Source organism: Haplochromis burtoni, unplaced genomic scaffold (genome assembly GCF_018398535.1).
Source record: "Haplochromis burtoni strain Fernald_Lab_line unplaced genomic scaffold, NCSU_Asbu1 Contig_417, whole genome shotgun sequence".
NCBI classification, from domain to species: Eukaryota; Metazoa; Chordata; class Actinopteri; order Cichliformes; family Cichlidae; genus Haplochromis; species Haplochromis burtoni.
Genome location: NW_024582778.1, coordinates 71,498 through 99,367, shown reverse-complemented (window position 1 = coordinate 99,367; position 27,870 = coordinate 71,498). Strand labels below are relative to the sequence as shown.

The 27,870-nt window shown below is 42.2% G+C and overlaps 2 protein-coding genes across 5 annotated transcripts in view; both read left to right on the top strand.

Annotated features, from left to right (window-relative positions):
* LOC102309800 (unconventional myosin-Ic) overlaps positions 1-16,639 on the top strand; it is a 61,340-nt gene extending 44,701 nt beyond the window's left edge. For all 3 annotated transcript variants that reach the window (XM_005944691.2, XM_014340870.2, XM_014340869.2), the window contains 25 exons: positions 503-613; positions 1,726-1,797; positions 1,992-2,111; positions 3,466-3,539; positions 3,721-3,826; positions 4,930-5,010; positions 5,727-5,818; positions 5,963-6,057; positions 7,533-7,579; positions 7,662-7,742; positions 8,255-8,360; positions 9,712-9,829; positions 10,679-10,792; positions 10,937-11,013; positions 11,113-11,181; positions 11,283-11,367; positions 11,933-12,092; positions 12,220-12,303; positions 12,390-12,483; positions 12,560-12,615; positions 12,693-12,828; positions 12,960-13,030; positions 13,132-13,229; positions 13,374-13,473; positions 14,251-16,639. In XM_005944691.2, the coding sequence (XP_005944753.1) occupies positions 503-613; positions 1,726-1,797; positions 1,992-2,111; positions 3,466-3,539; positions 3,721-3,826; positions 4,930-5,010; positions 5,727-5,818; positions 5,963-6,057; positions 7,533-7,579; positions 7,662-7,742; positions 8,255-8,360; positions 9,712-9,829; positions 10,679-10,792; positions 10,937-11,013; positions 11,113-11,181; positions 11,283-11,367; positions 11,933-12,092; positions 12,220-12,303; positions 12,390-12,483; positions 12,560-12,615; positions 12,693-12,828; positions 12,960-13,030; positions 13,132-13,229; positions 13,374-13,473; positions 14,251-14,277 (2,274 nt within the window). In that variant the 3' untranslated portion in view covers positions 14,278-16,639. The remainder of the gene's footprint in view (positions 1-502; positions 614-1,725; positions 1,798-1,991; positions 2,112-3,465; positions 3,540-3,720; positions 3,827-4,929; positions 5,011-5,726; positions 5,819-5,962; positions 6,058-7,532; positions 7,580-7,661; positions 7,743-8,254; positions 8,361-9,711; positions 9,830-10,678; positions 10,793-10,936; positions 11,014-11,112; positions 11,182-11,282; positions 11,368-11,932; positions 12,093-12,219; positions 12,304-12,389; positions 12,484-12,559; positions 12,616-12,692; positions 12,829-12,959; positions 13,031-13,131; positions 13,230-13,373; positions 13,474-14,250) is intronic.
* Positions 16,640-19,559: 2,920 nt separating this feature from the next.
* LOC102309172 (large neutral amino acids transporter small subunit 4) overlaps positions 19,560-27,870 on the top strand; it is a 27,501-nt gene continuing 19,190 nt past the window's right edge. For both annotated transcript variants that reach the window (XM_005944690.2, XM_014340866.2), the window contains exons 1-5: positions 19,560-19,760; positions 21,775-21,997; positions 26,093-26,312; positions 26,403-26,458; positions 26,616-26,692. In XM_005944690.2, the coding sequence (XP_005944752.1) occupies positions 21,838-21,997; positions 26,093-26,312; positions 26,403-26,458; positions 26,616-26,692 (513 nt within the window). In that variant the 5' untranslated portion in view covers positions 19,560-19,760; positions 21,775-21,837. The remainder of the gene's footprint in view (positions 19,761-21,774; positions 21,998-26,092; positions 26,313-26,402; positions 26,459-26,615; positions 26,693-27,870) is intronic.

The following is a 27,870-nucleotide window of genomic DNA, read 5'->3' as shown; positions in this document are numbered from 1 at the left end:
TATTTAGTTTTGTGGGAACATATAAGTTTAGCATGGATAATCCAGTGTGCATTAATGCCCATGGAACAGTTTTTACTACAGGCTGTGCTGCAAACACTGAACTGTGTGTGCCTGAGGGGGTTGTTTCTGCTACTCTGTGGGCGTTTGTTGCTGAGAGTGTTTGTGTGATTTGTGTGTGTGTGTGTGGCTGTTATTCTAAAGTGAGATGTTTCTTGAGCTCAGCGTGGGAGTCTTCCTACATGTTCGTGAGCCTGGGCTCGCCTCCAAAGCTCTTTGAGATCCCACACTGCTCATAAAGTGAAGAACAGGTGTGAGAGTGTGTGTGTGCAGCTCCGGTTTGATACTTGGGTTCCTGTTCTCTCCGGATCTTAACTTTAATCAAAGCAGCTCGTATCAGTCTCATAAAGATAGCCTCGGTAGTAACTTCAGGTTAATCTTATCACGCCACAACCCTTTGTTCTTCTCCTTTTTTCTCACTCCTGTTCCCTCCGTCTCTGCGTAGGAGCTGCTGAACATAATCGCCAGCGTTCTCCATCTCGGCAATGTGCAGTACGGCGGAGAAGACAGCCATGCCTGCATCACCTCTGACATACAGATAAAGTACCTGGCCAGGGTAAGACAATGTTAGGATCACGAACACGCTCAGCGTCACATAAAAGCAACAGGGCTTTTAGTTTTCAGACAAGTCCCTCATGGAAAGCAGAAGAAAAGTGAAAACAGAAGGATTGAGTGTCACATATAAGGTATCCTGTATGAGGCAGACAAATTGCACATTTCTTTTCACTTCAAGCAAACTTTGACAAACATCTATTGAGCTGCTTTAGGTAATAATTTTCAGCAGTCTGCCGAGGACGTTAATAGCTATTCAAACTGTCCTATTCACTTGATAACTGCTTGTGCCTCCACACAGGCAGCAGTCAAGGCTGAATGCAGTCTGCTTCCAGACCATTCATCTGTCCCTTCTTCTTATGTTTAAATTTAACATAAACCTTAACTTAGATTCAACGTTGTTTTGTTTTGTGTTATGGGGTCAAAGGTTAAAAGTCACTGTAACACGTCCGTCTCACTTTGTTAGTGCTGCTTTTTGGGGGTTTGAAAGCATTCTGGGAAAAAGGTTGATTTGGACTGAGATGAGCTGGTTTGGTAACGGCGATCTGTCAAAACATTTTGTGCCATATAACGTTCACGTGCATAATGAGGGAACATTTTCACACAGATTTTGGTTATAAAAGGTCAAAGTTCACCTTTTGCCCCAAAAGGCTGATTCTGTTCATCTGGACGTAGCGTTTTCAGTGCGAGAAACGTTTCGTCACCCATCCAAGTGACTTTTTCGGACTCTACATGTTCCTAACATGTAGAGTTGAATTCAGTATTATTGTCTAAGTTGTGTCTGAATTCAGTGTTTCTCACAACTATATTTCTGCTACTTACTAAATGTTTTCTAATCGGGTATTGCCCAAAAAAAAAGAAACTGCCCTCACTTCTGCTGGCAGGTTAGAGCTGACTTTGTGGAAATATGGGCCCCGCTCTTTAATTTGTCAAGCATGCGATATGATCCTATCATTACTTTCCACAGAGAAGGCTCTCATTCATGCCTTTAGTCTTCCAGTTAGACCAGGAGTCAGACCTAATGTGCAGATACCAGAGCAGTGCGTCACTGCCGACCAGCATGATGTCTGTGTGTGTCACCGTGAAGCTTCCTAACGCTGCCGTGCTTTTTTCCAGTTGTTAGGAGTGAATGTGTCGGTGCTGACGGAGGCGCTCACACACAAGAAGATCATTGCAAAGGGAGAGGAGGTGGGTTTGGATACACACTCTCATTGTGCGATAAGCATTTGTTTACAAAGCCTTCCTGTGTGTGTAATGTCTGCTCTAATACAGTGATTTGTCTAACTGTCCCCGCTGAGCCCCGTGTAACTCTGGTTTTGTCAGTCTTTGCTTGTCTGCACTTGTCTCTCACCTTCCTGTCTCTTTGTGTGTTTCATCTTCAGCTGATGAGCCCGCTGAACCTTGAGCAGGCATCGTCAGCCCGGGACGCTTTAGCCAAAGCCGTATATGGACGCACCTTCACCTGGCTAGTTAACAAGATCAACGCGTCGCTGACATACACGGTATACACACGCACACATACAGTTGATAATGTTTTCAGTTCGCCGTACTTTTCTGTTTAACCTGGAGTCAGTTACTACATCTGTCACACTGATTACTGTAACACAGAGCACATCAGTGTCCCTGTATTGTTACGGCACAGCTCCACCTTGTGGGCACAGTCTTGTATCATGTCCTGTAGTACCTTACTGGTAACAACTTGAACACAAATAGATTCAAATTAAAAGAATTTATAAAATCTGTTTTTGTTCTTGTTTTTGCCCAAAATGTTTCAACGAAGACCATGAAGCTTTAAAGTTTAAATCTTAACCTGTGATTTTCCTTAATAAAATGTGTTTATTGATAAACTAAGGGTAGCTTTATAAATTTAACTGTACCAAAAATTAAAAATGTATAGACAAAGTTTCAAGCCATATCAAAAAGCGCACAGCGATCGTGGCTCAAGAGTTGGGAGTTCGCCTTGTAATCGGAAGGTTGCTGGTTCGAGCCCCGGCTCGGACAGTCTCGGTCGTTGTGTCCTTGGGCAAGACACTTCACCCGTTGCCTACTGGTGGTGGTCAGAGGGCCCGGTGGCACCAGTGTCCGGCAGCCTCGCCTCTGTCAGTGCGCCCCAGGGTGGCTGTGGCTACAATGTAGCTTGCCATCACCAGTGTGTGAATGTGTGTGTGAATGGGTGGATGACTAGATATGTAAAGCGCTTTGGGGTCCTTAGGGGCTAGTAAAGCGCTATATAAATACAGGCCATTTACCATTTACCATTTACTAATAACGGCCATCATACATGCTGGACGCTGCACATGTTCATATACATTGAGTGCATTTCTTATTTCTATAGTTTCACATTTGTCATGAATATACACCTTTTTTTTATATTATCACACCTGTTACGTGAAATAATCCCATTTTCAAAAAAGAAAGAAAGAACAGAAACTATACCAGTTTTAGCTTGTTTTCTATTTCCATAAATTTAACTTTTATATTTTCTTTAATTCTTTTATCCTCAAGAATTAATCCATCTAATATGAACCATTACCTTTAAATCTCGAGGCTTAAAAACAAACTTATTATAGTGCAGAAAACAAGAGGTAGACGTCTGGCTTACTTCCAGCAAACGTTTGCCTGAACCAGTCTTTTTTTTTTTTTTAATGTTTTATTTCTGCAGAATATTATTCAATCCAGTTATTATATAAATGCTAGCACTGGTCTGATTTACTGTATTGCTCAACCTCATTGGTAGTATTGTTCTGAGCAGCATAACAGCAGTTTCTTTAGATGATGAAATGGTGTTTATTGTATGCTGGGACTTTCCTTTTCCTGTATATTACAAATGCGTTTTTTGTTTGTTTTTTCTAACAGAGCGACTCTTCCAAGAATTACAGTGTCATTGGTCTGCTGGATATCTATGGCTTTGAGGTCTTCCAGCACAACAGGTACAACTACCCCCAAATTAGCCAATGAATCCTTTTTCCCTTTGCTAAAAAACTTAGATGAACTCATTTGGATGTGTTCCACTTCCATTGTCGTCTACTCTGTGAACAGTGTGACATAATAAACTAGAATCAACATGTCTCCTTGCTTTGTCTTATCTGTCTCGTTTGTTGCATGTGTCAGCTTTGAGCAGTTCTGCATCAACTATTGTAACGAGAAGCTGCAGCAGCTCTTCATCGAGCTCACCCTGAAGTCGGAGCAGGATGAGTACGAGGCCGAAGGCATCACGGTCAGACACTCCTCTCTGTCTCAGTGCCCATACGCCTGCTGTGATCGACCTGTTGTCATATGTAGTTTCCCATTAAAAGTACCATGTGTTCCTCAGGTCTGGTTTCAGAAAGCTTAGACAGTGATGGCCGTGGACCTTTTCCATATGTAAAAAACCTGCTGTTTGCTTCTTCAGCTGCAGCAAATGTACATGTAGAATTTTTTTTTCTCTTTTTTTAAAAATTTTGTGCAGGGGTTTCCCTACTCTGTGCACCGCTCTGCTCATGCTTTAAAGATTTCTTATTTACTTTTTCCACAGTTTGTTTTCATCAGTGGGTCAGTGAGAGTTCAGGCTCTGCAAAGAGCTCCTAATGCAATTGTGTCTGGAGTTTTCCAAAGTAAAGCCGATAATTGAATTCACTGTTCTGCTTTTTTCCCCCTTAGAGTCTAAACTCAAAGTAATTTAGAGAAAGTGCACATATTTTTAGAAGATGCAGACCCATTAGAAATGAAGCCCTCTTATTGGTTGAGGTGAGGGAGGTGGGGGCCTTTTATTTACAGATTAAAATTTTAAACCTCTTAAGAAGATTACATGTCAAAACAGCTCTGCACTGAAAGATGTTTCAAGATGCTGACTGTTCTCCTCACTTACTCTTATTCTCCTCATTTATATTCATTGAATTTTGATTTTGTTTGGCCCTTCAGAACAAGAGCATCTTGTTTTCATTCTAATGTAAATGTCTATGTGGTCAGAGAGCAAACAAGTTGTGGGAGAAGCTTGGATTCTCTTCTCAAAGAGTCCATTCTTATCTGATATCAGAGCTGTAGGCTGCCCTCTCTCTCTCTGCTGTCTCGGTGGAAATAGTTTGACTGTGCTAACAGGTAACAGGACCTGCAACCACCACACTCAGCCTGGGGTGCACTGTGATTTTGATTCTTGTGCTTTCAAGTTGTTTTGTGTCTTGGTCTTATCAATTTCTGGTGGCAGCTCAGATTTTAATGAGAAAAAAATCTATTAATGATTTCTTTTTCCTATCTGTGCAGCAGATCGTTGAGCTGCTCAGCAACCAATGTCATTTTTTTTTCTCTTAATGATCTCTAACCATAACTTTTGTGCATTTCCAGTGGGAGCCAGTGCAGTACTTCAACAACAAGATAATCTGTGACCTGGTGGAGGAGAAGTTTAAAGGCATCATCTCCATTCTGGTGAGGAGATATGCTAGTCCCTCTCACTTATTGCTTATGTGGTCTAGAAGCAGAAATATTTAAAGAATCTATGGGTAAGCATATTAAAAAGAATAGTCTTTAGTGGAACATATCAGACAAACAGGAATAATCCATGCATAGACAAGCACATAGACTTTTGTCTCCAGCTTCTTATTTAGTGCGTAGGCCTGAGAGTGACAGTCGAAGCAAAAACTAAAAATGTAAAATCGGGGAAAAAAACAAACAAAGATGTGGTGAATTTGGTTGAAAAGTGACAGAACACTTCAGTCTGCAAGCTCCTCAGACAACAGCAGATTCAAACCACAAACCTCTTCCTGCAAGGCGAGCGCTGCTAACCACTGCGCACTGTGGGTCCAGTGTTGGCTGTTCAGTGACTGCTATAAAGAAGCTCACCATGTATCATCTATATTTAGATATGTTACTGTATGAATGAATCCAACTTATTTTTTGTGTTTAGAGACATTTTAGGGGGAAAATCAAACATATACCCAAAGATTAAGAGGAAAGTTATGATTTTAAAATGTGAAAGGGAGATGTTCCTGCTTACCTCAGTGAAAATTACACCTTTTGTTAGACAAGTGAACAAGACCTTTTGTACCTGACCTTTAATACACAGGACACAACAGGCAAGTGTGACAGCCAAACTCTGAGAGTTTGTAGTCACAATATTTGACCTCTCTGTTCATGTGTCACAGGATGAGGAGTGTCTTAGGCCCGGAGATGCCAGTGACTTGACCTTCCTAGAGAAGCTGGAGGACACCGTGGGCGGACACGCACACTTTGTCACGTTAGTTTGATATTCTCTCTTCTCATCCACAGCTTATACAGTGTGATCTCACATAAAGTTCAGCTTGTCAGACTTTGAACTATTAAATGTATCCAGTTTATTTCCTGGTAAATCCACGTTGTTTGTTTGTGTTCTTCCCTGCAGTCACAAACTGGCAGATGCAAAGACCCGGAAGGTAATGGGCCGTGATGAATTCAGACTGCTGCATTACGCTGGGGAGGTTAACTACAATGTCAACGGTGTGTGTGTGTGTGTGTGTGTGTGTGTATTTATATATATATGTATATGTATATGTGTGTGGTTGTGTTGATGTGAGAGTGTACTGCTGTGAACAGTGTCAACATCAAAGTAGTGCTTTTTTTTTTCTAAGTGGAAAAAACAGCCAAGGACAGCATGACCTCGTGCCGTTGCATGTTTGTTATTGTGGTGAATTTGGCAAAGCAGTCAGCCATGTCAGACTCCTTTCCAGTACTAAATACCAGTACTGTTTGATAATACTCCCAGTAAATGGTAAAAGCTCTGAGCAGAGTTACAGAAGCTCTAATACTTCACATAACAAAATCACATACATCAGGCCTGTTCTTGCACAGTTTGTTTGTAGCAGTGATGTGACGGATTTTTTATAAAGTTATATAAATAATCCAGTTTCTGACCATCTTCTTGACATTCAAACGTAACAAGTAGCAATTTTGAACCCTTATTCTAACGTTGCCCTGGGTCAACATTTCAGAAGCAACAAGCTAGTTAGCCACAAATGCACTGTGTGAAAGTACTTCTTATGAACCTTGCTTGAAAAAGGTTAATTCACCAATTTGGAAGGCTCACCTTAACAGAGAAAGCATACAGTTAGTAGTTACGTTATCCGTCAAATTAACCTGTAGTAGTAGTAAGTACATTTAGATACAACTCTAAATATATCGACTTTATTTGCTATTAAGCAAGCTGTTAAAGGTAACCTATTCTGTTCACATTTTTAAACTTTAATTCAGTAACTTTGCATAATTCACAGTCCAAAATTATCCTTACGTATTTGCTTATCCCAGGACTTCATGCAGCCTTTTAGTTTAACGTCTGACTGAAACAAGACAACGTTCTTGTGACTGGATGCCCCTCACTAACAAAGCATTTGAATAGCAGTTGGCTGGGGCCTGACCATATTAGAGGTATCCACTTTGAATAATGTAACGCTGAGCCAAGAGTAGAAAGAAGCATCAGCCTGAACCCTAAGTTTCAGTGACTACTTGTACCTACACTGATCTTGAGCTGTTTGCCGTGGTTAAAATGAGCATTTACATTACATTACATTGTAACAGGGTCATATATGAAAGGAAATGAGGAAAAGTCACATAGATCCGCTTTAAGACCACTTTGAAAGATCCTCAATTGAACTTGTTACAGCTGGAAAATCAGAAAATAAAATTTTTATTTACTGTGGTATAAAATCAAATTCAGTATTAGAAAAGTCTTCAGTCTGTCTAAATTGAAAATGTACCACTGTTTGTTTGATTTTTATTTTATTAGTATTATTATTGTTTTAGCTCGCTTGCTGCATTGGGAGTTTTTCCCTTTGAAGGAAGACCAAGAAATAATCAGAGAATCTGGATTTTTTTTCTCTCTCTCTCACGTTTGAAGAAGAGAAAGTCAGAGCAGTGGGCCAGTGATGAGTGTTAATGTGAGGTATTGCATTTTCACATCTGACTCTTTCTCCTTTCAGGATTTTTGGACAAGAACAATGACCTGCTCTTCAGGAACCTAAAAGAGGTGAGACAGAGTTTAAGCGAACCATTTTCTTTCCCAGAGTTGACGTTCAGGCTAAACGTACCCTGCGTGTGTGTGTCTGCAGGTCATGTGTATGTCAGAGAACAAGATCCTGACGCAGTGCTTTAACAGGGAAGAGCTGAGTGACAAGAAGCGTCCTGATACGGTGAGATACCTCAGTGTCCATCTGTGCCTCCCTGCTTCAATTTCTGAGGTTTCCTGAGGTCTGCCGTGTTTTTCCTTGTTTGCGTCCCAGCATACTTTCCCACAGCAAAACAAACAGTGGTGTGTTTCCCCTCTCCAGTGCTGAGTGGGCGGTCTGATGGGGATTCTCTGTGGCTACCCACTCACTGAGGAATTCCCTGACACTTGTATGTCCTCCATGCACGCTCACTCACACAGGACCTGTCACAGGCTGGCGGGTTAAGAGTCCCAGTACTCCACACTGGGCCCAGTGTTCAGTGTCAGCTGGGCTTGCCGTCACATCGCCGCCCCCTGCTTACGTTGCTCTTCTTAGCTCATCCTCTCTGTCAGCAGGCTTCAGTTTGCTCTTCTCCTCGTCACTTTTTATCTTTTTAAGTCTTTGCTCCATTTGCCACCCAGCGTCCTCTTGCCTTCATCGCTCTATCCCCTGCTAACCACCTCTCATTCATCATATTTCTGTGTCTGCCCCTCCAGGCAGCCACCCAGTTCAAAGCCAGTCTGGCGAAACTCATGGAGATCCTGATGTCCAAGGAGCCGTCGTACGTGCGCTGTATCAAGCCCAATGACTCCAAGCAGTCAGGTATGATTTCAAGTCCTTTTTCTGTTAATGTAGTGCAGAACACGATAGAGGGCATTCTTTCAAATGTTGTTGTTAAATGTTTGAATCGATTGTTCGCCTCATTCGGTGACAGCTAATGGATCCACATAATGATCTCATATCCATCATCAGTCTAAAGAGCTTGGAAAGAAAAGCGTCTGGACTTCTTTAAGTTGCTTGAAGACGTTTCACCTCTCATCTGTTCAGTTCTGAACTGAAGAAGCTTTTGGGATGAGAGGTCCAGACGCTTTTCTTTCCAAGCTCCTTAGACTACGATGAACCTTCACAGACATATCCATCATCAGTTTTTCCTTCTAGTCTTTGCTTTTCTCCAATGCAAAATCTAACTACGGAACAATACTTTCCCCACAAACACAACATAAATAATAAATCCAGGGCACAACAAAGAGTATAAGTGTGAGGCCAGGAAAGCGAGGAAGACAGTGAGGTGACACATAGGTGTCAGATGTTGAGTAAATTGGGAGCATTTATGTCTGTTTGTGTGTACCTGCATACGCCTGACCCTCTACAACAAAATGATGGTATTTTTGCTGTTATTACTACCAGCTGCCATCACCACTCTAAGTGATGATAATAAAAACAGTTGACAGATGTGAGCTTTCTACTCTCTTTAATGTGTTCAAACAAAACCAGTGACTTTACTGGACATTTACAAAGAAGCCTGTTGTTTTGGTGGAGACCTGTGCTAATACTGTTTTCCAATTGCAAAGCTTACATTTAGGTGTAGTTCATAAATTTAGATTTCAACAGCATTAAAATGTTTCAAGTGCATGTAGTAAGTTTTAATTCTGCTTTATTTGTATCTGTTAATGTTTCACACTATATAAATTCAGATTTTCAAAATAAAATACTCCTGTAATAAAGTTGTTATTTGTTGTCAGCTTGATTCAGATTGCTGTTGTGTTAGTATTTTTCAGAGGGTCAATGTCAGCTTTATGCAATACTTTTAGTAAAAGGAGCTTCAACAAGATAATAATTTCCCCACAAACCTCACATTCATTCTGATATTTCAAAAATTCTGACCTAAGCAGGTTGGATTTGGAGTGGTTGTTGTATGTTTGTTTGTTTGTTTTTGTTTTTTTTCTGCTCCATCAGTAGCTGCAGTGGACCTCTCAGTGTGGTCGTCAGTATATCGGACCAGCCCTTTGTTTCTCTCCACAGTTGGCCTTTTGTTGGTTTCACACTCTTTCTTTGTCCTGTGTCACTCCCACTCCTGCTGCTTAGCATTTACTGGTTTTCTCTGGTTCATTTTGCTCTGCTGCCTTTCACATTTTTCTCACTGAGCCTGCTCTCCCTCTGCTCTCCGTCACAGGTCGATTTGATGAAGTATTGATCCGTCACCAGGTGAAGTATCTGGGACTGATGGAGAATCTGCGGGTGAGGAGGGCAGGCTTTGCCTACAGACGCCGCTACGAGGTGTTCCTGCAGAGGTGATCTGCCACCACTAACATGTCTCCACAACATCTGCTGGTGTCATCGCAGCTATCGGTCACAAAGATTCTCACATAGAAACACATTAGTAATTCATTGAACATTATTAAGTAAAAATATTTAGATTCGTTCATAACTATGGAACAACGTAGTATTGAGCTTTGCATTCCATTGGATACCTCAGTACACTATAGTAGCTTTTAACACCTACCAAAAGTCTCAAATACCTCCTCCTCATACCCCAAGTCATTGGCAGCAAAACAAGAGAAAAAGTTCAAAGCTGCTCAACAGTGACTATTCCCAGTATTTAAACTCGATTTGAATGACAGTAAACCCATGCTGGTGTAGAGCTATTATTCTTCTCTCAGGTGAGTGGTCTTTTAAGCCAAAGTGTCTTAAATCACCTTCTGCTATCATTGCTAACTTTAAATTTGGAATAAAGGGTGAAAAAAAGAAGTTTCCTGAAGCAAAAAAGGGGAAACAGAAAATTCCTTGTTACTTCCTGTGACGTTAGGCAAAAGCACTAAATCCTCACAGATCAGAGGCTGGAACAAGGGATCATTTGGCAGTCTTACTACAGATAAATCAAACAAAGCTTACATATTGCACATTATTTCTCTGACTGGTTTGTGCTCGCCTGAGACATTTATTTACCTGTATGTCTTTATCTGTTAAAAAGCGGGTCTCTGATAATGATCAGGCAGAGGTGAGACAAACAAATAAAGGCTGGCCTCCAAATAGAAACTATAGAAATAGCTGGCTAACCTGCTGTCTTATAAACAGCCAGACCCTTTTAGTTTTTGATTTAATTCAAATGATTACTTTGTTTTTTTTCTTTTTATGTTTAGATACAAGTCCCTGTGTCCAGGCACGTGGCCTAACTGGGACGGGAAGCTGTCAGATGGAGTTTCCACATTGGTCAAACACTTGGGATACAAGCCTGAGGAGTACAAAATGGGCAGGTCAGCTGCACTGTCTGATGAAGATGTCAAAACTAATCTGTCATATCTGGCAGCTGTCACAGATCCTGTAGAATAAGAAGCACGGTCCCATATTTTGACTTTCTTTATCGTGTCTGTAATTCCATGTCTTTCATAACCACTTAGATCCAAAATCTTCATTCGCTTCCCAAAGACCTTGTTTGCCACAGAGGATGCACTGGAGACCAGGAAACACAGTCTCGGTAAGAGTTGGCAAGTCTCAATCTGACGCATCAATGCCGTTATATTGCTGACAGACAATGTGCTGCAGGTTTGAGCTTGTTGCCTCTGTCCCCACACAGCCACCAAGCTGCAGGCGGGGTGGAAAGGCTACAGCCAGAAGTGCAAATACCAGAAGCTCAGAAACTCAGGTAGGGAGGTTTATATAAAGTTTATACACCAGATACATGTGTATCTCATATTTACAGTAAATCTGAACCATTTATTTATGTGAATTTGCTGTATCTGGCAGCTATTGCAGTCCAGGCATGGTGGAGGGGGATCCTGGCCAGAAGAAGGGCCCAGCGCAGACGACAGGCAGCAAATACAATCCGCAGGTACAGATTATACCGGATCCAACCAGTAGATGGTGCCATACTTTAATGAAAACGTTTATCCATAGAGACCAAGTTTTTGTGTCAGAGGCTGTGGACCATTGGAGCAGCCTCAAGTGGAGATTAGAGGAACTACAGCTTTTTGGCACTTTAGTATTGCCAAAGGATTGTGCTTACGCGTGACTGTGAAATGTAAAGTATGGGAAGCTCTGTTTGGTTTCATTTAAACATATTTAATTACAACCTTATTACCTTACTTCATTTGCCTTAATTACTAACAGTCAGATTTCGTGTTTTACTCAACAGACTTGCTTTGAGGATCAGTCCTAATAATAATCATTTAAGTAAAGTGAAACAAAATTCAGAATAATTGTCAGGGAGACAATGAAGTAAATGAATTGGGAAAAAACAAATCATTACATTCTGAAAGCTATGAAAGTTCCAATGAGTTCTTTTAAAAAAAAATATAAGGGTGCTGTTTCATTCTAATGTTTCCCTTAGGATTACTGTGAAGAAACTTTGTTGCTGGTTTTTGATGATTCCAGCTCCTTTCTTGTCTCTCCATCAGGTTCATCAAAGGCTTCATCTACCGTCACAAGGAGCGCTGTCCAGAGAACGAGTATTTCCTGGATTATGTGCGCTACTCTTTCCTCATGAACCTCTGCAAGAACCTGCCCAAAAATGTCCTGGACAAGAGCTGGCCCACTCCTCCAGCTGCTCTCACTGAGGTCAGAATTCAGATTTGACTGAAAAATGTTCATGTAAATGTTCTGTCTGGTAAGACCTTCTCATATAGAAAATGAGTGAAAATTGAAGCCAGTAGTCAAGTAATGTGAAACCTCTGTGTGTCTGTAGGCGTCTGAGCATTTGCGTAAGATGTGCATGCAGAACATGGTGTGGAGTTACTGCAAGAAGATCAGTCCTGAGTGGAAACATCAGGTGATGACTGCCCCGCGCTCTCTATCACACTGTAAGTTTTCTGGTTTGCTGCTTGCTTCATTCACATCACTCTCGCCTTTGAATAGATGGAGCAGAAGATGATTGCCAGCGAGATCTTCAAAGACAAGAAGGACAACTACCCACAGAGCGTGCCCAAGCTGTTTGTCAGCACCAGACTCGGTAAGCCATTGCTCACTCTGCAGCCAACAGGCTACAAATGCTTTCAGATCAGTGAAACGCATCTGCTCTTATTCAGATGGTGAGAACATTAACCCCAAAGTTGTGCAGGCTCTGGGCAGTGAGAAGATGAAGGTTAGTGAAGCTTTAGACAGTTTTAACTACAAGCTCAGCATCAGCATGTACTGATCTTCCTGCGCTTTTGTCCCCAGTATGCAGTTCCGGTCACCAAGTACGACAGGAGGGGCTACAAGCCCCGCCCCCGGCAGCTGCTGCTCACTGCCAACAGTGCCGTTATTGCAGAGGAGGGCAAGCTCAAGCAGCGCATTGACTACGGCGCTCTGAAAGGTCAGAGGTCAAAAACAGACAGACGCTTCTCGTGTCTTCTTGTCTTTTAGCGGGTGTTTGTCACATGATTTGGAATAGTGATTGACATTTTGAAAAGAAAACAGCCACTAATTGTTGTGCTGTGTTTGCAGGCATCTCCGTCAGCTCTCTTAGCGATGGCGTGTTTGTTCTGCACGTGCCCAGTGAGGACAACAAGCAAAAGGTGAAGATGAGGACACCTAACTGCTTTGCTGCTGTTTTGAAGAAGAAGAAAAAATGTCCCACAGAAAAAACTAATTTGCGTCTGCCTGTGTTTCCTCGCAGGGAGATGTGGTTCTGCAGAGCGACCATGTGATCGAGACCCTGACCAAGATCGCCATCTGCGCTGACAAAATCAACACCATCAACATCAACCAGGGCAGGTGAGAGGCAGAAACACACACACTGTTCCCCACAAAGCTGTGCACGGTCTGCACTGGTAATCTCAGGCTCCTTTCATGTTAATCATTCTGGAGTACTTTATGAGTTCCTTCATGATTCTCACTGCCCCTCTGTTGCTTCCCCAGTATAAAGTTTACAATGGGTCAGGGAAAGGAGGGGATAATAGATTTCACACCTGGATCAGAACTGCTGGTGGCCAAAGCTAAGAATGGACACTTGTCTGTGGTGAGTGTGCTTTATCATCTTCTGCATCATTATCAGTTCTATGTTTTTGTCAGCAAAGTGTTTACAGATTTTTGGGGGGGGGGGGTTGTCACTTTGTTGTATACTCGTTTTTCAGTCTGCATTAATGAGTGCTGGTGCAGCTTCGAAGGGTGTATCTACACATCATTCACAGTTCTAAAAAAACATTTAAACCAGCTTTCTTTTAATTGGTTGCCCGACCACCTGCCCAACAGTGGGTGGGTGGAGCATCTGTGTTCAAAGCCAGAGCAGTGTGCGTGAGATGACCATATTAGGTTGTAGTAAACACACGGCAGACTGGTCCACATCTTAATGCTTTTCAGCATTCTTTATTACTATCACACACACGGTTGCTGTACAAACCACAGCTACAGCTCAACATACCAACAATAACACTGACAGGAGCCAGTGCAGACTTTAAAGCCAGAGAGGCGTGATTGCAGCTGCTGCTCAGGTGTGTCCACCTCCCCTGCAGTGGCACCGCAGACCATGCCCCGCTCTCAGTGATGTCATATAGATGCAAAATAGAAAAACCTCTCCGAGCCTTTTAGCTTATTCAGTTCTAGTGTTTTTGTTCCTCAAAGAGGAAAATGTTGCTAGTTACTACAGGAACAGCTTTGCTGACTGATTTGAATCGATTTGCTGATCCTGACTGTTGTTGTATGCTGTTCAACTGCTGTGAATAAAGATTTTGGTGTAAAGCAGTACACAGTAGTTTCTGAGTTAAGGTGAAACGTGTCTCCTCCGGCTCCCTTTCAGACGGCTCCCAGGCTGAACTCCAGATGATGGCCACTCTGACCACACACACCAGGACCCATGTCCTCCTGACCTCTGCCATCCACCAATCACATGACTGCAGACTCCACTCTGCTTAAGCCAATCAGATGCAAACTGTCACTAGATGGGTGGCATGTGTTTCCGATTTAAACAAAAAACGATAAAAATCCAGCTAAACTAATTGATATATTTATGTTTATAGATAATATTTTTGGGATTAATACTGTTTAATGCTGTTTAAATATTCTGATTTTATATATGAGGCCAAGGGATAACAAATATATTTGGTGCAATTTTCTTGCACCAGCTGTTTATTGTGCTTTATATTGGAACATGACCAAGAAAACAATAAGGAAAGTGTTAGAATAGAAGACAGTGAGATGAAGGGGGCTGTTGTGGATCAAAGTCAGGGTCAGCTGTTGCCTCTTTTTTTTGCCCTGTTTACTTTTTTATTTTTATTTTGCTCCTTTGTCTGCCTGACACTGCTTCGTTAACTCGGCGAGTTATTAAAGCTGTATCTTGTTGCGGAGTGTTAAGAACAAGGTTTGACAGCATGTAGGACAGATGCTGGGAGGTTTGACGAGGAGGAACAGGAACTTTTCGAACATTCAGTAAAGATTTGAGGCCAAAAAAAACTTTTTAGTGTCAGATGTGGCTGAAAATACCTTAAAGAGTTCAATTTACTACTGAATACTCTTCAAAATCTTTATTTGTACAGTGTTTGAGTAAGAAGAGAGGTAATTGTGAGAGAATCGCAGCAGCATGTTCCTTAAATGCTGCAAGAAAAGAACAAAGTAAGTGAGACGGGTTTGTGGAAAAGGCAAGAGAAAGACAGGGAGAGAGAAGTGAGGGTGCAGCAGTGGTTTGCCTTGATGCTAGGTGCTTGTGCCTTTCTCTCTGACTTGATTTACAACAGTTTTGCAGCTCTTCACCGCCGTGTGAGAACCATGACGCTCCAATGAGTCGAGTTAAGTGCAGATGGGAACCTGCCATACTCTCAGTGAACGTTGGATTAACACCAGCAGCAGCAGCATGTACAGCACACACCAATTGTTCACCACCACAGAGTCCCTCCATCACTATGTCTGCCCTCCGCTCCACCCTCCACACTGCCTGTTACACTCAACTAACCAGGTGTTACTACACCTAAATAGGCTTTCACCAGTCTGACAGCTAACAGCATTTTGGCTTTTAAAAATAATAATAATAATAATAATAACTTTAGCCCTGTGAGACTAAATTTTAAAGCTATATTTGGTTCAGCAATGATTGTACTTTAATATTGGGCTATGTTAAAAGGCCAAAAGATGCTATTAACTGATGAGAAGATTGAATTGACAAGAGTCTCATGTCTTAATTGTAAATAAGACATGAGACTTAGGAGAGATTTAGGAGAGAATAATGGCCCGGTTTGTGTGAAAGACTTTGGTTTGATTTATGGGAAATTTCCAGGAAATCTTGTTTGTTAAAAGCCCTCCTACATATTTGGTTTTGTAATCGTTAATGAAGACAGAATGTAACTCTGAGCTTTATATCTCCAATATAGCCTATTGGAAGGCTAACTCTTTTCTTTGCAATTATAATCAAGCTAACAGTTTCCTCGCTGTAGCCTCATGATGTTCATTCACTCATATGTGACAACAAAAGTAGACTTCTCAGAGCAGGACACAATCTGAAAGGCCAAGAAAATGCCATCTGATGCCAACTGTCACAGCAGAAGTTGTTCAGGTGTAACACATCCTGTAGTCCAGTTCAGACATTTCTGTTTAGCCCTGTCTTACCTCTGATTCTCCCTGAAGCCTGCAGCTGAGACCAAAGATGGGGGAAAGGTTTTGCTCTGGAAAACTTATGAGAGCAGCTCCAAAATGTTTCCACTTGATGTCAGAACTTTGTCTCTGAGTGCTGCTGCTGCTGTGTGCATTAGCCAAAGGCCCTGTTGATTTCTAGTGATTATGTGTTATATGATTAATATGACGTTATGGTGTCGTACTAAATGTTGTTGGAGATGTAAATGTCCATTTTTGTTGTGTTTTAAATGAGCGACTCAAGCCAAACGAGGTTTGATGATGTGAAACGTTTTGGGGAGAAGAAGCTTTTTGGTGTTTGTTAACTCAAACTTGTCCATGTGCCTTTGTTAGTATAGCAATATAAGACGTGTCTGGGAAGAGGAAGACCTCTGTTAGCCTGCCTGGAGATGTTTCCTCTCTGTGTATAAGCTTTATTCAAACCAAGTCTGTCTGTTGATTCACAGATACACTCTTGTTATCACTCCTGAGTTACTGTATCCACCAAACCAATGTAGAATTCTGCCAACACACTAAACCATGACATAGAATTTGAAGAATGAATAAATTTGAAAATTAAAAACAAACTGGCTGTGTCTGCTGGGTGTTGCTTTTTATGTGTGTGTGACCTATCCTTTTTTCCAAAGGGGTTGTTAAGTAGCCCAGAGTTAATAAAATGGCAACAACATGCAACCTTGCTTTAGCAGGGTCCAGAAATGCCTGCTGATGTGTTCTGGGTTTTTTTCTAATATTTTCCAGGTTGGTTTACAATGTGAATAAGACCAAGTGCAAATCTCAGAGTTAGGGTGTGTAACCAAGATTGTAATTTATTTATTTTTTTTGAGATACCTGAAAACATTCATATTTATAAATGATTAGCAACTGAAACTAAACACGAAACGCTTAAAGTGAACCGGTTATGCTAATCCATATAATAAACCCTTATCTGCCACTTTATTAGGTGCTAGACCTGAGTTGGACCCTTTTTGTCTTCAAAGCTCTTTTTAATTCTTCGTGGCTTCGATTCAGCAAGGTGCTGGAAACTTTCCTCACAGATGGCTTTGTGGCATGATGTGTTATCCTGCTGGAAGCAGCCATCAGAAAATGCTACACTGATCATGAAGGGATGGACATGCTCCGCAAGAACACTCAGGTAGGCTGTGACATTTAAGCAGTGTTCAGGATGTACTAAGGGCCTAAAGTGTGCCAAGAAAATAGCCCCCACACCATCAGGCCGCCACCTGCAGCCTGAACCATTGATACAAGGCAGGATGGATCCATGGTTTCATGTTGCCTACGCTAAATTATGACCCTACCACCCAAATGTGGCAGCAGAAATCAAGACCCATCAGACCACATCCATGTTTTTCCAGTCTTTTGCTGTGTGATTTGGTGAGTTGTAGTTTGTTTCCTATTCTAGCTGGAAGGAGTGGTACCCAGTGTGTTCTTCTGCTGCTGTAGCCCATCTGCTTCAAGTTTAGACATGTTGTACATTCACAGATGCTCTTCTGCATATGTTGATTTAAATGAGTGGTTATTTCCTTTGGTCACACTGCTTTGAGCAGATACTAGTCTACTCTGACCTTTGGCATCAATGCTGGATATTCTCTCTGTAAACAGTAGAGATGGTTGTGTGGGGATATCTCAGTAGATCCATTTTTGAAATACTCAAACCAGCCTCACTGGCACCAACAATCAAAAATCAAGTCACTTAAATCACATCCTCTCCTCTTTCTTATGACTAGTTTGAGCATCAGCAGGTTGGTTTGACAGATGTGTCCACGACCAAATACATTGAGTTGTTGCCATGTGATTGGCTGATTAGATATTTATGTTAAAGAGCGGTCGATACAGTCATCAGTGAGTGTAAAAGGTTTAGGTGATAAGCAAACTGATTGGTGAGTGTTTATACAGCGTGTTTCAGATAAACAGGTCACTATGTGCACAAATGACCCATGTGAGGCAAATGCTCCACCCACCTGCCATTCAAACTTTCTCTTTGCGAGGGACAGCCAATCAGGAGAAAGTTAGCTTAAAAGTGTTCAGTGGATGAACCGAGGAACCGCACCAGGCCTCGGTATATGATTAATAAGGATCGTTTTCAATGTTGAAACATGGAAAACTACTCCATCAGAGTCCAACAAAAGTAGTATAGAGGTAAAAACTGTCATTACAGGCCTATTTAATTTTTTTTAAAAATCTGTTAAAAATAAGAAATCAAATTAAACATCAAAATGATGGAACAGTAACAAGTTGTATTGTTATATTGACAGGAAACAACAAAGCTTATAAAAACTGTCAAACACCTCCCTATACTTCATGGTGTAAGTGTATATGCTGTGCAGCTGCTCAAGTTCACCCTGTTGTATCAATCATTAACTAATTTAAAAAAAATCCAAGTTGGATGTTTTATAAAATACAGATCAAACTGATAGCATCAGAAAACTGTTTTCATGCACAAACTGCACTGCAGGCAGTGAGACGTCAGAACCACAACGGCTCATATCATATTCTTCATTTAAACCATGTGGGGATAGAACCACATGCAGGAGTCCAATCTGATCCAAATGACCTCCTCAAAAGATCAGGAATGGTTGTGTCTGTGCTACAAAATACCTAACATGTCACAAAAGCAGTGATCTCCATCTCCAAAGTGTCTGTTGTTGTGGGGAGGATGAAATAGGAATGGAGCTATGTCCAGATTAATACAATCAACTTTTTGGAATTGAACGTGCATGAAGACCGTTATCTCATGGTAATTTGTTTGAATCTGATTCAACAGACTCCTTTAAATGGCTCCACTGATCACGTGAGTGCTGATTATGTGATTCTGCTGTCAAACAGTTTAGAGGTCTGTGCTATAGTAAACACTAGGTTTCCCGCTGAACCTTTGAGAAGCACGTTTTCAGTGGTTTAACTGTCTGTATAATCTCTGCACTGCGCTGTCCTGGTTTGAGGCAGCCAGCAGGTGTCGCCCACTGAGAATACTCCCCTGGTGTTATTTGCCCTCCTCAGAGGAGCTTTTTCCTCTGGACCATGTAAACCCTCCTCTCCTGTAGTTCAAGGAATCCTGCATTTGGCACGAAGCTGAAAGTAAACAGGGTGTCACCTCATATTCTGGTGGATTTATGGGCAATTTGTGGCTTACATAAGCACACACACCTCACGAGGCTTTTCAGAAGTTTCCTAGTTTACCGTAGCCCACTGACACCTTTAATGCAGATGCAGAACATTTTTTCCTCCACAGATCACAGCTGGACAGTCTGGGTTGTGCTGTCCTCTTTATGACACTGTTTTTGTTTCACAGTGAGAGCTACATAATGACCAGCTGTTCAGTCCTTGTCCAAACAAGCCCCCACAGTATATTTCTTAATATATTGTGAAACAGTGCACATGTATAACATTGGAGCGCTCTGATTGGCCACGGCTGGTCTCTAGCTCAGCCAGTAGCCAATGGAGAGGCTCTGTTGTTTGTGTACCGCTGCTGCGCTCATATAAAAGAGGAGGCGACGACCCCCGAGAAGGAAAACTGAGAACTGAAGAAAGCCAGGGGGCACCTGGCTGTGAGCTGTCACTGCTGCCCCGCGTCTCTTCCACCGACCGACGCTCTCACCCGCAGAGGCGGATCTGACTGCGAGGACCGAGCCGCTCAGCTGAACCCCCCCACACCCACGCCACCTCCAAGACCCATAGACGCGCGCGCTTCAGGTGAGGTTCGCACCAGAGGATGCTCTGCAGACACTGCTCCCCGGGGAAGAGGCTGCACATACTCTGAGAGGACATGATCTGTGACAGGCGGCGTGTTGCAGTGTCCTCCTTCACTCACAGTGTCTCCGCTTTGCTTAAAGGCTGCTGAGAGGAAGCTCGAGCTGCAACAGCCGTGACTCTCTCATCAACTTCATCCAGCCTCTCACTGTGTGTCAGTCATTTTCCATCCGCGCTTCGTTTTTTCAGCGCTTTTTTACAGCAAACTTACAACTGATATGATAACACAGTCCGTATTTACACAGGCACTCATACACACGAACATACTTAATTTTCCTCTCTTTATTAATCATTAATAACCAAACTGTTATTAACCAAACTGAAGGTGCCTTTAAAGTACTGGTTCGATTTATGGTAAAAGTAATGTGACGGAAGCTGGTGTCAAGAAGCAAAGTGATAGCGGGGATGCTTTGTTTTGGAGGCTGTTTGTGTCTAGTTAACTGTCTTTGTTTGGGCATGATTACGGCGGTTCCCCCTGAGCTGTTGTTGATACTGAACAGCTGAGAGCTTCTGGCTGAGATCGGCGTCAAAGTGCTGAAGCCTAAAGTGTGCAGACCCGGAAAATCAGACGAAGTGGTTTTCAAAAATAAAAGCAGCAAGAATGCGTCGAGCGCTGAGAGCGCGCGGCTGAACGCGAACGCGTTTTATATTGAAATTCAAAACCGGAATAGGAATATAATGTTCTGTGTCGCGTGCAGGGGGCTGGAGATGTGGATCGAGGAAGGTGGAGGGGGTGTTTTGTGCGGATGCTTTTAGTCCAGTTCAGACCAGTTCTAAGGCTTCTGCTTGTTCATCGCAGTGTTCTTTGTGTCATTGTTCAGTACGACAAAGCTGTTGCTGAGAAATGCACAAACTTCTAATGAACTCTGGTCTGTGTGTGTTCAAGCTATATTAGCGTATTTTCACGGTCGTTAGTGTTGGGGTCGTCGAGTTAGGCTATCTCAAGTTTATATTCACACAAAAATGCGGACAGTAGGTTTAAAACGGTCTTCTTTCAAAAGATGACTGTCTAAGATGAACAAAGTGAAGGGAACAGATAGGTTATGTGTTCCAGCCAGATGGAGTTTTTATCTGGTTATTAAAACAAGTACAATTACACATAATGTCGCTCAGTATTATCAGATAAATGTTGGCTGGGTGTTCGTAATAAATTCATTTCTGTATGTCTGAATACATTTCCAGTGAGTATTTTTTGCGTTATGACGTTTGCCTCTGTAACAGTGCACACTGCACTAACAGCTCCTGTTGAGAAGCGCTCGCGCTGAACACCAACCAGCAGCAGCTGAGTCTCGCGCCGCGCTGGTTCGAACCGGCTGAGCTTGCGCTGCATTCAATTGAAGTGGGATTTTCGGACCACGTTTGTGACAAAGGGTTGCCACACAACCCCAAATAAAACGCCTCACGTTTCAGCAAAAGCAGAGGAGAAGTCGTGTCCTGTAAAGGCATTTTTTATTTTAAAACTAAACTAAAATTTAAATCTTACAGTTTCCACGTCAAAACTTATACAAACAACATTTTCAAAAATGTAAACACCCTCTGCTGTGTCCTATTCGGGTGGAATACAACAGCAACCTCACGTGTAGCTGCTGTACAAACAACCAATAAGAGGAGACCTGTTGTACCCTGGAGTCAATCAGATATGTTAGGGGGAGACAGTTTAATATTTATAGGAGGGGTTTGCTTCTCAAATGTCTCAGCTGTTTTCAGTTTGTGACTGTCTTCTCGATCACAACCGTCCTCAGTAGGTTAGAAAAAAAAGACCTGTACTGAATATGGATCCAGGAATCATCTAAAACACTTGCAAGAGGTCATATTGTTCAAATATTTCATAATGTTAAAGAACTACATGAACTAGACTTAACGAAAATAATTATAAATAAACCTGTAAGAACTACCTCACCATGGGTATAATTTCTGGTTGTCATCTTGTCTCTGCTGTCTCCATCTTATCTTCCAGGCTTAAGCAGCCCTCCTCATATTCGGTCAGGTCTAGCACATTGCTACCTCTGATCCATCCAAAATGGCTCCTACTCTGGCCACGGCCTTCTCCCGCCGCTGGTGGATGGCGGTTACAGCAGTCATTGAGAACCTGCTTTTCTCTGCTGTGCTTCTTGGCTGGTCGTCCCTGCTCATCATGCTCAAGTCAGAGGGCTTCTACTCTTACCTGTGCAAAGGACGAGGTGAGTCTACTTTACTGTAATTGGGTTATCATGTGTGGTTTTGGTGAGGGGGGTTGTTTACTTGGAGTCCTTGAGCAAATGAGTATCTGCTGAGGGCCCTTTTGACCTGTTTTAACAAAAACACATCAAATTCATTCATTTTCCATCCTTTCTTCCTTTCTGCATGACGATCCCCTGAGCTGGTAAAAAACTGAAAGCCTCAGGACATTGATCTGAACACTCAGGTGTACTTGCTGTTCCGCTGCTGTGGAATTATGCAGAACACATAAGCAAGTGTGCAAACCTTTTTCTAGAAAGTACCCATGTTTTATCTTACTGTGGCACCTCATCCTCAGTGCAGTGTGTTACCTCTCAGCAGGAGCAGGACCTTTGAGAAAAGTGCCTGCCTGCATATTGGCAAACAAGAGCTTCTCGTTGATCCAACAGTTGGCTTCTCCTTGTGGAAAACGGGTCATTATGGCGACAGCAGCCTAGGTCTGAAAAACCCTCGAAAGCATCCATAAAGTGCTCCTGCACAACAATGCCACAGATGCATCAGAGATGGTCATTTTGTTGTTATTTGATTCTGTCTCCTACTTTGTGATCAAAGATGATGCAGTGAGCTGCTGTACTCAGAGGGTTATAATTTGGTTATGAAAGATTGCCCTGTTTAAAAAGCAAAAAAACCCAACCAGATGAGGACAGTGGTTCCTCCATCCTAGCATTCGGTAATCAGTGCTGTCCACAGAAACAGTGTAGAGGAGGTGAAATGTAACAGCATGCTGAAGAGAACTGGCTGCTTCATCTTCATCATCAGGGATTGAGTTTATATCCATTGCAGCCCGTCTGTGAAGGAGACCATTCATCCCTTCATTCTCCACAGTGATCATCAGACAGGCTGCTCTCTGTCTTTGTCTCTTTGATCCTCTGATTGTATCTTCCTCTGTGTATTTCTCTCTTTGTATCCTACAAAGCAGCAGCTGCGAAAGCCTTGCAGGGTTAATTTGTGCATATAAAGCCTTTTTTAAATCAATTTAGCTCTGATAATTCTCTTTCTCTGACTGTTTTGCTCGGGTCATTTCCTTATCTGTTTGCTCTGATTAAGCTTTAGGTATCTCTTACTGTTGACTCAGCTCCTTCCACAGTGACCTGACCTCTGGCACATCAGTGTAGCCCCACACTTTTAAAAACCACCCATTATTGTGTTAAATCTGCATTTTGTTTTTGTTTTTTTACATTTCACTTCAATTGTGAGAAGTCTGTGAGTGAAATTAGGAGGAAAAGGCATTTTTCTGCAAACAGACGCCCTGATGAGGGAGGAAAGGGGTGCTTTAGAGACTTAAATATGAAGGCACAGTGTGAATGTATCATTCTTTGTGTGACTGATATTCTATTTGAATGAGCTGTTTGTTCAGTTTGCGCATATATCTCACATCAAATCATAAAAATAGACAGTTTGTGTTCCTAACCTTTGGTGTTTCTATGGTGTGAAGTTACCAAAACAGCTTTTTTATAGTTTTATTGCTTTACTCCAAAGGAAATCATGATTTCAGTACTTGAAGTAGAGTGCTGCTGCTCTGTTTGTATTTTACCTGTTGTGGCTACATGGGTAGGTGTACAGACTTGTAACAATCACTTGACCTTTGCATAATAACTACATCCTTACACGAGCCACTGATCACAAGAAGCACAGCCTTCCTAAGAGGTCACTTCTCTGTTTTTGTGTTAATACAGCTGCTGTAGCATGGTTGTGGTTTGTGGGCTCTAGAGCGATGTTTCTCTTCATGCTCTCCTGTCAGTTGACTCTTTTAGTGACAAGCTACGTTTCTTGGTAAACAGTCAAGCCAAAAGAACAGTGCTCTTAGCACATTGCAGTAATGATGAAACCAAATCACTTTGTTGTAGATGAGACTGTTTGACATCCTTTGTATCCACAGGAGGAGTTTATTAAACAAAAGGCAATGTTGAGAATCTTAGAAGGTTCCTGTGGTGTTGAAAAGAACACTGAAGAGCGGTGGACGTATGTGACTTATCAGAAAGACGTTTTCAGAGAAGGGGAGTTGGAGCTTTATGCCTCAGTGTGTTTGCGTGGACATGTTTCTTCCATTATTGACTCATGTTTGCTGTGGCCATTTGATTAGTCAGCAGTAGTTGGGGCTACTGGAGGACAGATGCTGTTATCTTCTTTCACAGTCAGCACTTAATGCTGTTGTCTAGTTGATGTGAAATACCTGCCTGGGAGGCAGAGCACATAATCTATAATTGACAATAATATTAGATGAAAAAAATTTTTTTTCAGATGTGGTGCCCATATGAAAGACTCTATTGACTGTTGTGATCACCTTACTTTACTAACCAGATGTGTTTCTTGCTACCAGGCAAGGCCAGCAACAAACGTTAAACTGCAGCAGTGGCAATGTGCAAAGTCATCTGACTTCCCCACCTGACTTCACCCTGTCGGGTTGTTAGCATAGCTAGCAGGCTGAACGTTCATAGACAACTGGATCTTGTGCATTGTTATCAAAATAAAAATGATGTCTTTCATTTTATAGGACTGTTGTTGTTGGTTATAACATAATCAGAATCAGGTAAACTTTATTAATCCCAGAGGGAAATTGAGTTGTCACAGCAGCAAATATACAGCAAACATCAAGAAGATTACTTCGGGGGGTGCCTCTTGTGAATCTTTGCCCAGGGTCTCAACAAATTTAAGAACCGCCACTGTTATTAACACTATAGGTGCCATTTAAAATGTATTCAATGTAATATCTTGGAGTTATTCGTGGTTCCCAGTGGATGAATCAGTGTGGCTTTTAATTTCACATATGTGTACTGGCTCTTTTTTTAAAGAAAAATTTTAAGATTTTGAGATTGGAAGCTTAATCCCAAACTGTAGAAACAGCAACCAAGGAAATGCACTGTTGAGTTTATCCATTTACTCTAAATCAGTATGATGATGATGCACCCTACCTTGTGGGAAGATCCTACTGTGTGTTTCATTAATTCAATCTATATTGAGGATGCGTTTGAATAAAATGTATCACATTAGAGGTGGAAGACATTTAGTAACATCCCACAGATCATTCCACGTTTGTGCCCTCGTGCATAATCGAGCTCTTCTGCATGTGTTTAGCTAAAAGCAGCTTCTGGAGCTCAAGTGTCCTTGTGTTCCTCAGTGAATGAATGCACCAGCATTAGAATGACCCTGCAGTCATCAGATATTCATTAAGCCACGTTACCTTTCACCTCCTCTCATCACAGGGTGCATGCCAGTTTTTTCTGCACCATTCTGCCTTAAATATGAAATAACAGCTTTCTGTTGGTCCCGAACCAATGCCTAAGGGGTTTGAGACCAACAACAACAACAACACATCCGTCCTCCCATCCTCACTTTTCCCTTGAGTAGAGCTCAGTGACACACTCTTGTAACGGGAAACAGATTTCCAGTTCTGTTTACACTGAGTGTGCAGAGGCTTCAGCTGCTGTTGCAAACTTGCCCGCAGGACTCAAATAAAGAAAACACTCAGATGACTTTCTTTAAAGCTCCCTCCTCCACATATGAAGTATGTGGTAAATGCTGATTTGACTTGTATTGTTTTCCTTGCCTAATCAAAGACGAGTTGCTTTCCTCAATCATCGCTCCTCTGTGTCCTCTGTCTATCTGTCTGACAACAGCAGAGTTTACCCAACAGCAGCGGTCTTATCGAGCACAAGGACAAAAATAGACTCCACATGAACTCAGTGGACTGTGTTTACCAGTAATTCACCAGAGGAGGCAGACTGATTAAAACTGTTACAGAGTTGCCCTGCACCATGCAGGGGGTTCAGTTTGGGTCTATTTCTGGTACTTGTTTACCCTGTATTGGGTTGTTTACTTGACCTTTGAATGAGTTTCCTGGCTTTTTTGATCAGAAGCTCAGCTCTGAGAGGGGAGGGGTGGCTGTAAAAGCTCAGTATTCCAAGAACAATATCAGAAATAAGCTCTGAAAAAGCAAGCAAGTGTTCATTTCAGATCTCACCTCTAGAAATGTCTAGAAAACTGTGTCATTATGTTGCAAAATGGAAATACTGGGAAAAAAAGTACATAAAATTCTGTCTGCTCTTATTTCCAACCAGAAAACAGCTCCAGCTTCAACTTCTCCAACACATCCACCCCTGCAGCCAAAGGTGCAGAAGAAGAGTACTTGGAAATGAACAGCTGGCCCATCTGCAAAGACCAGGATGAGATGCTCAACCTGGCCTTTACTGTGGGTTCCTTCTTGCTGTCAGCCATAACTCTGCCCCTGGGTATTATCATGGACAAATACGGGCCGCGGAAGCTGCGACTGTTGGGGAGGTGAGCCCGTGAATCCTGCTGTCTGTTGGATAGTGATGGTTCTTTTCTTGTCCAACCTATTTTTCATAGCCGACTGCTTTGTCTTTCCAGTGCCTGCTTTGCCTTCTCCTGTCTTCTCATCGCCTATGGTGCCAGAGACCCCAACAGTACGTACCTCTACCTGTGTCACATACATCTCATTACATTATCACGGCTCATATGATGTATTAATGCTAATTAATCAGATACAGTATGTGAGATTCATCATGTGTTGGCCTAGTAAGTCGGTCTAGTAACATCTGCGTGTGTTGCTTTCTCCGGTAGATCTGTCCATCCTGATCTTCTTCGCATTGGCATTGAATGGGTTTGGAGGCATGTGCATGACCTTCACTTCACTGACGGTAAGAGATACTTTACGAAGCTCACATATTGGGACATACTTAGCTTTGGTCTGAAGCGCTGCTTCATTCCTACTTCTCCACAAGTCTTGTTTTTTACTGGGCGGTGACTCTCATGATTGGGACAGAAAACTGCATGTATATAATCAGCAATCAAACAACAACAACAAAAAATAACTACATTTGCCCCAAAATAAGCTTTTGAGAACCCTTTTTCCACTGGACCTTTAGCTTTCACTTCATTGCTGGGGAATTCTTCCTTGGTATGGTTTCAGCATTTGTTCACTGTTGAGTCTCTCTCTTATTTGACTTGGTAGTTGCCTGCTGAGGCTGTAATCTGTGCAGGCCACTGTGTGGTTATAATACATTCTGTGAATGAAATGTTATGACTTGAACAGTGCATAGAGTTTTAAACATGAAACCTTCGGTCACGTTATCAGGATATCCTTCATAACTCATCGAGGCACGCTGAAGAATCCCTTCACCCTGCGAAATGTCTCATAGCTCTACAAATAAAGTGTTGTGGAATACCTCAGTGCTTTTCATTTATTAGGACAACAACCTCATTTTTCAAGGAAAGGTAGTGCCGCCAGCTTCTCCGCAATCCGACACTAAAATCTCCACTTCGTTGGCAATTACATGTAGTTTGTTTCCTCTCTGAATGACAGCCTGTACTAAATATCAGTGAGCCACAACATTGTGATATCTGGAGAAATGAAAAGGTATTAAAAGGGGAGATGGAGGAAGAGAGTGAAGTGATGGCTTCAGACGTGCATACAAAGAAGTGAGGGGCAGAAAGATGGATGCATTCGACAGAGGAAACATTTAAAAAAGATGGCTGGAGGAAGAGCTGGAGAGAGACGGCTGACAACAGACTGCTTGGAGGAGAGGGATAAGAGGTGGTGTGCAGATAGGAGAAGGGTGGTGAGGGATGCAGTGACTGAGGATAGCCAGTGGTCAGGATGACCTCATCAGAGAAAGTGCTGCATCACAGGAGAGGACACGTGAGCAAGAGAGTTGTTACAAGGCAGAGAGCAGTGATCTATTATTCACTCCTGCTCTGGCTACGAGCCAAATAAAGACCTCTCCTCATTATTATTTCATCCACACGAGGACGTGTGTGTGTGTGTGTGTGTGTGTGTGTGTGTGTGTGTGTGTGTGTGTGTGTGTGTGTGTGTGTG